Source organism: Mirounga angustirostris, unplaced genomic scaffold, assembly GCF_029215605.1.
Source record: "Mirounga angustirostris isolate CCGP_5_RB_7025 unplaced genomic scaffold, mMirAng1.0.hap1 SCAF_17, whole genome shotgun sequence".
Taxonomy (NCBI): domain Eukaryota; kingdom Metazoa; phylum Chordata; class Mammalia; order Carnivora; family Phocidae; genus Mirounga; species Mirounga angustirostris.
Genome location: NW_026991725.1, coordinates 40,676,987 through 40,690,827, shown reverse-complemented (window position 1 = coordinate 40,690,827; position 13,841 = coordinate 40,676,987). Strand labels below are relative to the sequence as shown.

Below are 13,841 nucleotides of genomic sequence, written 5' to 3'. Positions count from 1 at the left end.
TTATTTGGAAACAGGGTCTTTGCAGATGTAATTAAGGATGAGATGAGGCCATCCTGAAGATGGGCCCCAAATCCAAAGGGAGTGCCTTACAAGAGACCTGTTTCTCATCTGCAAGGACAGAGGGGGGCACAGCGCAGAAGGCCAGGGAAAGGACAGCCCGCCGGCACCTCGATCTCAGACTTGGGGCCTCCGGAAGCGGGAGGGAATGGATTTCTGTTGTGCGGTGGTGTGTCATGCACAGCAAAGGGCTCGGCCCCAAGCGCCCGCGGGGATGTGCAGACACACGAGCCCCCGGGAGCCTCCACTCGGGGCCACCGTCTCAGCTCCTGACCAGCTCCTGGGGTTCGATCTGGTAGGGCGAGATTCAAGAAGAGAAACTTTATTTCTGACAATACAGGAACGAAAGCCGCTTGCGGTGCCTCCGGGGGGAAGCCTTGCCCCTGGCTTTCCACGTACACGTGGGCTTCCGAAGCCCCCGAACGCAGCGCCCCGGCACGAGGTTCAGCAGCCCCCAGAATCGCGGCGACAGCGGCTTCCTCCCCAAAGAGAATCGCGCCTCTGGGGTCCCGGAGGGGAGCACGTCCCCCCGCCACGTTCGCGTTCGGACATTTATTTCAGGAAATACAGTTTCAACACTTTGTTATTTATACAAAAAGACGAATTTCTCAGGAGGCACAGAGCAAAAGGCCACTGTGGGACAGAAGCCAGTGAAAAGTCACGATCTGTCACGATCTGGCTACAGAGAAGGAAAGCGGGTCCGTCCCGCCCAGGGGGCTGCCCCGCGCCCTCACCTCTCCGCTGAAGCTGGAGGTGTCCTTCGAAATCTTGGTTTTGGCAAAAACGTGGCAAGTCGGCAAGTCAATGGTTTCGCTAAGGGGTCCTTCCTGTCTCCGGTGGGGAGTGAGCACGCAATGCAAGGACATCGTACACACACACGCACACGCACGCGCCCTGCACAGGCCTGTCTGCATCCCCTTCCTCCCGCTGCTTGCAGATAGACGTGCACCTCCCCTGTGTCTAATCTCAGAACCTGTGCCAGCCCCCTGGCTCTCCAGAAGGCAAGGAGAAGCACCCGCCGCCTGCCGTGCGTGGCTCGGACGGCCCCAGCTGCTCTCCCCATGGAGACACAGGGTGAGGGAGCGGGAGCGACCGGCCGAGCCCTGCTCGTAAAACCCCGGGCTGCAGCCCGATGAGGGGCCATGCACACCTGCCTCCTGACCTCTCCCTCTTTGCGGGGGGTCTTTACGATGGGCTCTGGGGTGCAGGAGCCCAGGCACATTTAGGGCAACAAAAAGCTCCCGGGGTCAAGGTCAGCAAGGCCTGGGCCAAGAAGGCTGAATGTGTACCTGGGGTGGAGCATCTTAGGCCAAAGAGATTTCTAAACAGACAGACAGACGGACAGAAACACACTCTCCCAGTCACATGGGACGGTGCAGGGCAGGCCCTGGGGTCACATGGGCGGCTCTGAACAGGGCCGGCCCCATACAGCTCCCCCTTCCCCTGCACAGTCGCCTCTTCCTCCCTCAGCTCCTCCACCAGATTCACCTGTTTGGACCTTCCCCCAAAGCATGGGGGTGGGCTGGAGTGGGGTGCATTTTTTTCCTTCCTTTGCATGCTCAATCAAATCCTGGGGGGGGGGGGGGGGGAGGCGATGGAGAGATGAAGACACACCTCCCTCTCTCTGACTTGTCCCCAGTTCCCAGTGCCAGTGGCGGGGACAGCGGGGACAGCGGGGGAGAGAAGGCTGGCTCGTGGACGGATGATAAAGGCACTTTCTGCTCCAGGACGGGTTCACGGGCGGGCGGCAGGCGATGCACCTCCCGGTGTCTAAGCAATTGGCAACCTGCATCTCATGGAATTAACTATTCTCCCCGGGGGGGTGGCAAAGGTGGGGGCTCTCTGAGTTACGGGTCTAGGCCGTGTAGAGAGGGGGCAGGAAGGGGCTCCGGGGCGGCCAGGCCAGCTCCCCTGCACAAGCCTGCCTCACTCAGAGGCTGGGGCCAAGGGCGACCCAGAGCTGTGCCTGCAGTTGAGGGGGCGGTTGGGGGCTGGCACCGAAGCCGCGGGTCCCCTCCTGCCCCTCCTGGCCGTGGCCCAGCCTCTCGCAGACCTCGGGGACGGCCAGAGGGATGGCCTCCTGCCCGAGGCCCCGCCCGGTCCAGGCCCCACAGTCAGCGGCTAAGAATGCACATACTCAGGAGGGCACACGTGATCTTGTTACTTGGTGGCGTGTAAAGGGGCAGAGAACGATGACAAGTGAGAAAATTATATAAAATAAAATGGGGCATGTGGGTGGGCCTGGGGGTGGTGCTGGAAAGGACTGGGGGGCAGGGTCCCGGGGGCAGGGTGGGTCTACATCTCCTGGGCTTCGGGCCCCTTCTCCTCGACGCCGTTGGACATGGCATTGCTGCCTTCGTGCAGACGCTTCACCCGGTAGGCTTCGAAGTGGATGCTGCTGGTGATGTCCTTGATGTTCTGCATGTGCGTCCTGGGGGGACACAGGGAGGTCGCGGATGCTGATCCCGCTGGCTCGGACCCAGGACTCCCACTGCCTGCCCCCCTTGCACCCCATGCCCCCTGCTTGGCTTTCAGGGGGCCCCCGGGAGGGCTTGTAAGGCCCAGCGAGCCGGCCCAGGCCTGGGTATGGCAGGGGCGTGGGGCCGTCTCCATGGTGACCCAGACCTTCTCCGAACAGCTCTGTTCTAATGCACGTGTCCCCTCTGTCTGTGTCAAGCCTGTGGCCAGTGCAAGGGTAGGGGCTGGGTGCACAGAGGGGACAGCACCAGCATGTCCTTGCTGCCATCGAGAAGCACCAGGCCAGTGGCCAGTGGGGGACCAGCGGTCCTGGGGCTACGGCCTGAGCTGGAGTGCTAGGTGACCCTACCAGTCCTGTGCTCAAGTTCTCCCTCCCTCGTAGCCCAGCAGGGGAGACTGGAAAGGGGGGTGGGAAGGCCTTGTGGTGGGCATCTTTTGCAGCCAGGCTCTCCAACACGGTGGGGTCACTCCCACAGGCCACACTCCACTTCCTAACCTAGAGGCCCCAAGAGATGGCCTTGTCCCTCCACTGGACTTCACGCCTAGGATGCATCCGCCTGCTGACTGAGAAGCTGGGAGCCTCTGGTGCCATGAGGAGCCCCTACTGTCTCCAATTACCTGCCCAGGCCCAGGCACCTGGCACCCTCTCTAATGGCTTCAGGATGGCCACTCCTTGCCTGGGCTCAAGGAAAACCAAGGAGAAGCCTCAGCTAGGTCAGCGGTGGGGTCAGAAGACACTGGGATGGGAGTGGGGGACACCAGCCCCATGCCCAGCACAAAAGACCCCCTGGGGCCCTGATTCTAATGGACTCACGCTGCGGTGATCAGAACCCGACCCCTCCCCCAACCCCTTCCCATCCCCCTCCCATCGGGTTCTCTCCCACAGATTAAGAAGGCTCTTTGCTTCCTGCTGCATTTCCACGGAGGTGTTTTAGACAATGGGCTTCCGAGGTCTTCCTGGGGGAGGACGGGCCAGCTGCTGACCGGGACCGCTGCCTGCTCCCCCAGTGCCCACGCTTCTGATTTAGGGCCCTCTCGGGGCCAAGGCCGACACCCCACAGCCCTCTCTCACCTGATCAGGAGGTCCCGAAGGTAGGCAAACTCACAGTGGGTGGTGTTCTCAACTGAGGACAGGAGACAAAAGGAGCTTTAAGGTCACTTGAAGCCCCTCCCCCCAGGGGTTCTGGTGTCAAGAGGACCCCGGGCAGGGGGGCTGGTGGGGGCAGGAGTCACCGCCCCACAGGGGAGCCCTGGGCACCCACAGGCACGCAGGCCTGACCAGGCGCCCACCCTCCGGAGGGGTCCGGTCTAACGGGGCCATCGCTGGGGGCCAGGGGGGTCTCCTGGGAAGAGCAGCATGTCCCAGGGGACCCTGAAAGCGGGGGTGGGCGGGGGCAATGAAACAAGGCAGGGACCGAAGGTGGCATTTCGAGAACCTGTGCCCCGCTGGGCGTTCTCCCACACGTGTCACCATTTACATCGAGCTCAGGAACCCTACATTCCCGGCCACACACACACGTCCAAAGCACGGGCTGCAGGGCAGGGGTTAGCTCTGGGGACGTGGGAAGACGGGGCAGGCAGGGGCCCCCAGGTGCCCCCAGGTCCCCTTGAGCGGCACCCTGGTGGTGGCTTGGGGCCGGAGCTGGTGGCAGTCTCCCTGTTCACTATAAGGCTCTGCTGTGTGACTCGTGTGCATAATTGCCACGTACGTGCAGACCCTTTCACGGGCGGCAAGCGGCGCCGTCTGCACTGAGGCGGGCGGGCACAGAGGTCGAATGGAGAGGCGTCAGGTGCAGGACGCCTGCACATTTAACCCCCACACCCGAGACACCACTATGGCTCCTCTTCTGTGATCTCAGGGAGTCGGGGCTCAGAACGCAGGGAATGAGCCTGTCCCCCCCCACGCCCCCCCATAAGCTGGCAGGCAGGGCTGGCGAGAGAAAGCCCCAGTGCCTCCACCTTGCCGAGCCCTGGGGCGCTCCTGATTTTATTCCAGCTGCGGCTTGCCTGGGTTCCGCCCTCCACACCCCTGGTCCTCCTCCCACAACCCCACCCGCACGGGCGGGGCCCGCACTAGAACCTTCTGTGGACGGACTCTCACGTAGCATTGCTACCTGACGTGGAGAAGCGGTGAGAGCTGGCAGGAAGAACAGAGCCCTGCTGCTTTTCCTGGCCTGGGGTGACTTATCCCGGCCTCTCTGACCCTCAGTTTCCTCTTCTGTAAAGTGGGGCTCAAAAGTCACCCAACCTCTCAAGGACGCAAGAGGACTCGATGAGCTAGTTAACTGTGCTTTCTTACACCCCACCCTCCTCCTGAAGATGCCAGGTAGTTTCCGAGGAGGAGTAAACCATCTCAGGATGGCGCACACCAAGTGGGGGGAAAGATCAAAGAAGCAGGACCAGGGATGGAGGGGGGAGGCAAGAACGAGGCAAAAGCGTGTGTTAACCAGGCTCGCCGGGGCGAGCACAGAGCGGCCCGTCCTCTGGTCAGTTATGAGCGCAAAAGGCCCCGGAGATAAAGAGCCGCCAGTGTGAAGTTCAGCTATGCAGACGGGGGGCAGAGATTTCCTCCAGGTCCTCATGAAGGCTGCAGGAATGGGAGACCCGCCACCGTGCAACCGTCCCTACAGGAGCCGCGGGACTGTTTCTCACAACCACCACAAGGTGAGCCTGTGGGCCAGAGCCGGCCGCCAGGGGGCAGCAGAGGCGTGTCCATCCCTGGGCTGCCCCCAACCCTCTCCGGCAGCCCTGCGTCCCCACGGGCCTTTCTCATCCCACACTTCTCCACCCTCAGGAACATGCGCCCGTGGAACAGTTCCTAAACAGCAACGTTTCAGGACGAGGCGGAGCCAAGGCAGACGAGCCCAGGTAAAGCCTGGTTGAGGACACACAGAGACACCCCTAGAGGAGGGGAGAGCTGCGACAGGAGAGAGCCAGCAGACACTGGTTCAGAAAACACCATCCTGCACCCACCCACCAGCATCTACGTGGGTGCCCCGAGGCGGGTCTGTGTACCGCTCCATGCCTCCCCCAGGCTTTAGCAGTGCAGGGGTGGGACCTTTGGGTGCCACAGCCTGGGCCTCTCTGCAAGTGGGTGCAGGGACAGCCGGGGGTGGGGGGGTGGGGGGGTTAAGCATGCAGCGAGATAATGCATGTAAAGTGAGCCAGCATGGAGGGGGAGGGAGGGGGAGAGAGGGAGGGAGGGGAAGAGAGGGAGGGAGGGAGAGAGAGAGAGGGAGGGAGGGAGAGAGACAGGGAGGGAGGGAGGGAGGGAGGGAGGGAGGGAGCTCACTGACCGGATTTCACAGTGATCACTTTCTTAGAGCATTTGCTGCCCCCAAAGCTCTAAAAGTCTTTGAGACATTCTGTCATTTTTACTAAACTCTTGGCACATAGTACCCATTTTAAGGATGGTGAAAACTGAGGCCCTGGGGGATTAAGGGACTTGCCCAATTTCACGGCCGGGGCAGCCGGGGGTGGGGGGTGTGGGGGCGTGGGGGCTGCTGAGCGCCTTCCAGATCTTGTCTATACTGGCCCTCAGCCATGGGATCGAAGACAGTGGCCCATTTCAAACTATCCCTTCTCCCTCCTCTGTTCTAAAGAGGGAAGACGAAACAGAGCGGAGGGTGAAGAAACGCCCAGGTGCAGCCCACCTCGGGCGCCACCACCCGAGGGGGTTCAACTGTGTCCCCCAAACCATGTCCACCTGCCAACACCCTCGGGACTTGTGAATGGCAGCTTACTTGGAAAGAGTTTTTGAATTTATACTTAAGGTAAAGAGCATAAGAGGGGATGACCCTGGATTTCGGGTGGATGCTAAGCCAATGACAAATGTCCTTGTGAGGAAAAGACAGACACAGTCAGAAGGCTGAAGGTGGAGTGGGGATTGGGGACAAGCCAAGGGACGCCGAGGATGGCTGACAGCCACCAGGAGAGAGGCCTGGAACACATTCTCCCTCAGGGCCTCTGAAAGGAACGAACCCTGCTGACACCTTGACTTCTGGCCTCCAGAGTTATGAGAAGAAATTTGTTTCAAGCTGCCCAAGTCTGTGCTAATTTGTCACAGCAGCCCCAAGACACCAAGATGTGGGGGTCCCGGGAACTTGTGCAAGGGGCGGGCCGTCTGGTTCTCAGAGCTGGACAGAGCTATAGCCCAGCCCTGTCCTAGGCCCAGAGAGATAGAGCAATTTGTCCAGGGTCACACAGCATGGCCATGAAACAGCAGGACCAGAACCCAGGACTTGGCAGGACCCCTCATGGCTCCTTCCTTTCCTCTCTGGCTACTTCCCTGCCCCCTAGGAGATCGGGGTGAAGGCACAGCTCCATCAGCTAACAGCTGTGGGCCCTGGACAAGCCACCTGCCCCCTCCCAGTGGCTGCGTGGGGCAATGCAACAGATGAGGTCCCAGGATCACCCAGCTGAGGCCTTGGTGCCCAAGCTCCAGGCCAGCAGAAGCAGCTTGAGTTTTCTGATCTGTCTGGAGGCCCCAACAGCTTGACGATTACCTTCGATGGTGCCCCATTTGGTTTTCCGTCCAAGGATCCTCTTCCCATTCACTTGGTACTCGTGGTCACTGCCTACCACGGCAAACGGGATCATCTCCTGGGGGAGGGACAGGAAGCACTGGTCACATGTGTGCAAAGGCCAGTCCGCTCTCTGGGCCCCGGGGAAGAGCTGTCCTGAGCCCGGGGCCCCCCGGAACGAAAACCCTTGGCCTGAGAGAGCCACATGTGACCACTTGGGCTCTGACCCCCTCCAGCCCAGAGAATACGTTCTCATAGCTCAGGGCCATCCCACCCATCTCCCCAGGCCCACTGGAGCGGGCTGGAAGACCCCGCCGTGTCCTCTAGCAGGAACTGGGGACCTCTGGGAATGGCATCTGGCCAATCCACTTACTCGGAACTTCTCATTCACCAGCCGGTCCTCCGAGTCCTCATCAAACTCCTTCTGGGGGTACACGTCGATGCCGTTGGACAGCAGGTCCGCGGTGATCTGGGGATCCAAAGGGGAGAGATGTGGGCGCCGTCCACACAGAAAGCTGGACTGGCCAACCGGGGTCTGCCTGCACTGTGACCTCCGGAAAGTGAGGGGGCCCAGCCTGGGGTCAAGGGCAGGCTCTACAGGGCTGGTGACCCTGATACTCCAGCTCTCGTGCCTCCTGAGTGGAGGAGAGGCAGCTGCAGGCCTGCCTGCCAGGAGACACATGCAGCCACCCGAGTCCCGAGCGAGTCCCGAGCGTCTCCCTGTCCTCCCTCCCTAGCCCATCACACCCCGGAGACAGCAGCTCCGGGTTGTTGAGTTGTCCCTCAAGCTCCACCCGGAAACCCTCTGTCATGGCGGGCCCCGGATGCTGCCCGGGACCTCTGCAGCCCAGGTGCACCTGTCTGCGTCAGGCCGTCACCACCGTCTGCGCACCAGCTCCCCAACACGTGGGTACTCCCGTGCACAGCTGTCATTTCTGCCCTAAGCGCAGACCCACAGCCGCGCGCAGCCTGCTCCCTCCAGCAGATGCACGATGGGAAGGGCACAGTCCTCCCCTCGGCCTGCTGGGAAAATGCCCCGCACCCGGGCCCGGGGCCGAGGCCTGACGGGGGCGTGCGCAGCTTCGGGGATTAGACCAAAGGGCCTCCTGGCTCTCACCCACCACGGTGGAGGCTCTGTGGGGCCCGGGGGCCTCGTTGTCCTGGTCGCCCAGGTGGCTCTGACGTGTTAGGAAGCCGCAGCCCGGGGGGCGCCCTCCTGCATGGATGGCGGCGGGGAAGGAAGATGCGGCCACCTGTCCCCTCAGTGGGGACCACCCCCTCTGGGCTTTCCCTTCCACCTGAGGAAGACCTGGCATGTTGTATCTGACAGCCCGGACGGAGGTGGGGAGCCCTACCCGCTGTTTGAAGTAGACCCTCTCCTCCAGGGTCAGCGTGTCGGCCTTGGCGATGACAGGAACGATGTTCACTACTTTGCTGAGGCGCTTCATAAACTCGATGTCCAGGGGCCTGAGGCTGGAACAGAATGGCGTGGATGATAAGCGTTTGGCCAAGGGGGTCGGAGGGATGGGGACAGAACGAGAGTGGCAGGGCTGCCTGCCTCTGGCTGGATGGAGCTGAGAAAGGGCCCTCAGGGTGCCCGTGGGGGCTTCCAGGTGGGGACATGCAAGCAAGGCCAAGGCCGTGGGTTGCATGCCGGCCAAGCCCTGAGCAAGGGACAGGAAAGAGGAAGAGAGCATTCCCCAGACAGAAGCGCCACCGGGCTGGGCAGGAACAGGCTGGAGACCAGGCCGGCTCTGAGCACCGTCCCAGGTGAGGTGCCCTCTCAGAGAGGACATTGCTCACACAGCTGCGGGGCTTCCCTTGGGAGGAAGAGGAGGGAGAAGCGGGAGGAAGCACCAAGCAGCTCTTGGCCCACCCAGCCAAGCCTCCGGGACAGGCTGCTGTCCGGGGCGTCCCCAGAACCTGGCCCACGGCCCCGGCGTGCCACCCGCCCCCAACCGGAAACCCGTCCTGAGCGGGCGTGGGGGCAGAATCGCAGGGCCCCTGAACGGCAGCCACCACCCTCCGCCCCAGAGTAGAGCTGCGTCCGCTCTTCCCACACGGCAAGAGTGGCAGTCACAGACACGGCATGGGGTCTGAACTTGGACGGCAAAGAGCCACCCGATCACACAGGACTTGGGCCCAGGGGACGCGGCCCGCGTGGCACTTACGAGTGGCCGGTGGCGGGGATAAAGTACAGGCAGCAGTGGACGCGCGTGTCCGGGATGCGCTTCTTCCGGTTGATGTTGACCTCCTCCTGCAGGTACTTCTCGTACTGGTCGTTGATGAACTTCATGATCGGCTGCCAGCTACAGGGAGGGGCCCTGTCAGCCTGCACCGGGGGACGGCTCCCGCCCGGTCTTCCCCAGCAGGCCACAAACCCCCAAATCCCAGCCCGGTCCTCAGCTTTCCAGTAGAACGACCAGGGGTGTGGGGCTTTCTGAGCAGAGACCGCAGCCTTCCCTGAGAGCTCCCAAACCAGCCTCCCATGCTGACCCTTGACCCCGGGGGGGGGGGCGGGGGACACAAGATTCTCAGAGTAACTGTACGTTGGCCCAGGACTGGGGGACCTCTGAGGGTTTAGCAGCAGAGCAGGCCAGGAGACAGGCCCACGGGCTCTTACCAGTTCTCATTGTTGATGTGGTCCCCGAACCCTGGTGTGTCAATGACTGTCAGCTTCATGCGGACACCCTTCTCTTCAATATCTGCACAGAATCACAGCGCCCATGAGCTCAGGCGAAGACCCCAGAGCCTTACAGATACCTGGCATGGGCTAGGTCCTGCCCGGTAGGAACCTGACCAGCCCCACCCTGAGGCCCACTTGGGGTGCCCATGGGTGACCAGCGATGGCCCCCCCCCCCAGGTGATGCCAGGCAGGGAGAGGACCTGCCTCCAGCAGGGGCTGGTGACAGATGTCTTGGGCAGCCCCTGCCCGTGGGTTTTGGTGGAAAACTCAGGTGTCTCTAGAGGGCTCTGTCGGACCAGGGCCTGTAGGGGTCCTGAAGAGCATCCCTGACCCAAGTTTCAACTTGCCCAGCTCAGGACTCAGCACCCCTACGCCCCGCATCGACACCCCCAGGCCCACCCCGGCACTCACCATGCGTGATGGACTTGATCTCAATGGTCTTGGGGATGCGTTCCTCCGAGGTGGGTTGCACCGACTTCCGGCTAATTTTGGACTTGAAGAGGGTGTTGATCAAGGTGGACTTCCCCAAGCCGCTCTGCCCTGGGGACAGGATGGGAGCCAGTCAGCGGGCCCTGTGGTTCAGCAATACCTGGGCACTGCCCCCCAGCACCCCACAGTGGGGGCCCCAGGTTGGGGGAGGTCAGGAGGCAGGAAGGGCTGGGATGCTCGGGCAGTGGCCCAGCTCCCGTGCTGCCTTGGAGCAGGACAAGGACCCAGAGGGCCCAAGAGGAGCTGAGATGCAGAGCAGCCCCGGGGAGTCCGAGTGGGGGGCTGGGCCCCCCAGTGCAGCTCTCCCCTTCACAGTTGGACACACCGGGGTCATGAGGTTTGAAGGAAACTCTACAGAGCCCTAGGACCACAGGAGGGAGGCTCTGCAAACCCGCCAGGGTCTAACCACGGCTAGGCCACCCACGCTGCTGGGTTCTGGTCCGAAGACCCTGGGACCGGGCTCATCTAGGTTGGAAGTGCTGGTATGCTCAGCATACAAGGCCTGCAGCCAAGTGACCACACGGGGCTCGGTGAAAAGCCACTGGGGCAGTTCCTGCTGGGGCAGGACGGGGGCCCCCAGACGGTGGGCAGCTGTGTCTCGCTGCCAGGAACAGCCAGCGGCCGGTCCCCACGTCCACAGACCCTGCCGCTGAGACTGACTGGCCAGCGAGTCCCCGGGGCGTCAGGCCGCCCCCCTATGTGGCTCCTTGGCACCCGGGCCCCAGCAGTGTTCCTGGCCTTGCTGTGCCCAAACCTCACCTCACCGAGCCCCTCCCACAGCAGGAGGGAGAGGGCAGAAGGCACGGTGCGGGGAGGGGGGCTGGACTCAGCTGTGACCAGAAGGCCCCTCCTGCTCACAAAGGTCACGGATCTACGGCTGGCCTTGCTGCCGGTGCAGAACCCTAGACTCCGCGCACAGTGCTCACCACACTCGCGCTGGGCACTGTCCTAAGTGAGGCTGTTTAACCCCCTCGCATGCCCAGGAGCCGTCACCGTCCCCTCTGATGGATGAGAAAACCGGCACGGAGCCCGGCGTGGGGATGGGGACCGTGCACCTGGCTCCAGGGCCCCGCCACGACCCCGCACCCCGGGGTCCACACAGGGAGTGCCTCACAGGCACGACCCCACACGGGGAGCCCCAACGCCTCACCCCTTCCCAGAGCTGCCCTACGCCATGCTAGCCAACGTATTTTAAGAAATTAAATTACACGAATTTTCCGACTTTGATAACCTTGCGAGGAAAAGCGTGGGCTCCCAGGACGCTGTAGGTGGACGTCGGGAATCCCGGGGCCAAGCTGTCCACGGCCCCCCCGCAGCCCCCCTGCTCGTGTCCCTGCCAGGTCAGCCCAGAGCTACGCCAGACATCCTGGCCGCGGCGCCGGACAAGTGGGAGATGCCGACGGGGACTTCAACGCGCAAACGGCTAGTAGGATGATCGTCCTTACCATCCCTGCTGCTGCTTCTGCGACTTCCCCGCTTCCCCAGGGCCCGTGGCCACGTGGCAGCCACACACGGTGTCTGCTTTGTCCCTCCCCATGGTCCCACTTTATGGATGAGTAAACCAAGACTGAGAGAAGCCCCAGGGAAGAGAGGACAAGCACCACACTGCTGCGTGGGGGCAAAGCCGGGATTCCACCCTGGGTCTGCAGACCCCCAAACAGACGCCCTCCCAGCCCAGCTGCCTCCCTGCTGTGTGAGGGAGGAGGGAGAGAAGGGCTCGGGCTCTCCCCCAGTGAGCAGAGTCCTCGGGGTGCCCTCTCTGGGCCTCACTGCTGCCTACAAAGTGGGGCACCCTCTTGGCAGGGCTTCTGTGAGGACCAAAAGGGCTTCAGGAACAAGAGGCTGCCCAGTGCTCCCCCAGGTCGGCCCCCAACCCGATCAAGGCCGGGCTCATCAATGACCTCCTCTGGTGTCCCTCCAGCTCTGCTGGGGCCTCCAGGAAGCCTCCAGCCGGGCCTGCTGGCCGTGGGGGGCCGGCCCCGCCCCTGAAGTCCAGGGCTGAGCCACAGCGGGGTGAGGCCGCTGGTCAGCGAGCTGCCGCACGAAGCACCTGCCCGGCGTCCTGGGTTCCTGCGAGGAGGAGCCGAGGCCCCTCTGCGGCGCAGATGGAAGCCGGGGCCCTCCTGGCAGGCACACGGGCACACACATGGTGCCACGCACCATCTGCCCTGCGGGCCAGCTGTGCCCACCCCCGTTTCTCAGAGGAGCAGACTGAGCCCCAGAGCCCGCGGCGTGGGGTCCCGGCGCGGGGCGCGCACTCACCGACCACCATGATGTTGAACTCGAAGCCCTGCTTCATGGCCTTCCTGCGCATCTGCTCCAGGATGGAGTCGATCCCCACATAGCCGAAGTCCGCGGGGGCCTTCTCGTTCCGGGGCGCGGGCGCCTGCTTCAGCCCGGCGTCTCTGGGGGTTTCGGCCATGTCGCCAATGCAGCCAAGAGCTGCCTCAGGGGCTGTGGGGAGACCGGGGTGGGGGGGCGTCAGGGGGTCTGACATCTACAAAGCACCTGCATCCTCAGGTGACTCCAACCACCACCCCCATTTCTCAAACAGGGAAACTGAGGCTCGAGACCCCTACAGAACACCCCAGACCTAAAGGCCCCCCCCCACAGTGCCCACGGAGCCCCACGCTCTCCACCAGTGGCCTACGAGGTGGTGTCCTTCCCTTGGCTCCAAGGCAGAGCTGACCCCAGCCCTCCTCTTCCCAGCCTCCACCCTACCCCAGGGCATCCAGGTGGGCCCTCTCCACCTCCTTCACCTGGCTCAAAAGGCCCCCACACCTGCTGCAGGACCCTCAGGGCCAAACAGCTGAGTGTTTGGGCCAGCCTGTGAGCCAGGACAAAGGAGAGGACAGCCTTCTGAAGAGCGAAGGGAGGACCCGGGTATTTGTTGTCCGCCAGCTCCTGGGTGAGGTGTGTTAGGTCCCAGGTCCCGCCAACAGCCCCGCACGCAGAGCATGCTCCTCCCGGCCCAGCGGTTCCCAGGCAATGGCAGGCAGACAGGGCCCTGGGCCAGCTCCCCGCCCCCCACCCTGGCCTGGGCCCAGGGGGTTCTTCTCTCTGCCTGGCACCCGTGTGCCCCACACCCACAGGTTTTGCTTTCAGGTCTGCGGATGGGCAAACGGGACCGAGCTTCTAGAAACAACTCAAGCTTCTGCAGTTTGCAGATCAACCTTCCTCCCTTCCTCCCTTGGCTGCCCCGAGGAGTCCACACGCCCAGGTCAGAAGCCTAGCGAAGGGGCGGCCAGAGGCACCCAGGGGGGACATGAGGGGCACTCCCCCAGTGGAGCTGGTCTGGGTGCTCAGGAGAGCATGGGTCCCTACCAGGGCCTGGCAGGAGCACATCGGCCAGGACCCGGCGCACCCCTAGACACACCTCTCCTCGGCCAGTCCCTCAGTTCCCCTGGCGGCCTTCCCTGCCCTCGACCACTGAGAAGAACTGTCAGCTCCCTCCCACCTCCCAGGGATGCTCACGGGAAGAAAGCACATGGTGCATCTTGACATCTCCCTGGGCCCACTCGGGGAGGGGCTGGCTGGTTCCCCGGGCATCAGCCCCAGAACCCCCTCTCCCGGGTGTGCCCTGGGGGCGCAGGACAGGTAAACTGTTT

The 13,841-nt window shown here is 63.0% G+C and overlaps 1 protein-coding gene across 5 annotated transcripts in view; it reads right to left on the bottom strand.

Moving 5' to 3' along the window:
- Positions 1–622: 622 nt before the first annotated feature.
- Positions 623–13,841, bottom strand: part of SEPTIN9 (septin 9) — a 151,836-nt gene continuing 138,617 nt past the window's right edge. For all 5 annotated transcript variants that reach the window (XM_045888369.3, XM_045888371.3, XM_045888370.3 and 2 more), the window contains 9 exons: positions 12,496–12,687; positions 10,156–10,284; positions 9,682–9,763; positions 9,230–9,367; positions 8,414–8,531; positions 7,432–7,527; positions 7,041–7,137; positions 3,608–3,659; positions 623–2,488 (listed from right to left, as the gene is read on the bottom strand). In XM_045888369.3, coding sequence (XP_045744325.1) covers positions 2,353–2,488; positions 3,608–3,659; positions 7,041–7,137; positions 7,432–7,527; positions 8,414–8,531; positions 9,230–9,367; positions 9,682–9,763; positions 10,156–10,284; positions 12,496–12,687 — 1,040 coding nt within the window. In that variant the 3' untranslated portion in view covers positions 623–2,352. The remainder of the gene's footprint in view (positions 2,489–3,607; positions 3,660–7,040; positions 7,138–7,431; positions 7,528–8,413; positions 8,532–9,229; positions 9,368–9,681; positions 9,764–10,155; positions 10,285–12,495; positions 12,688–13,841) is intronic.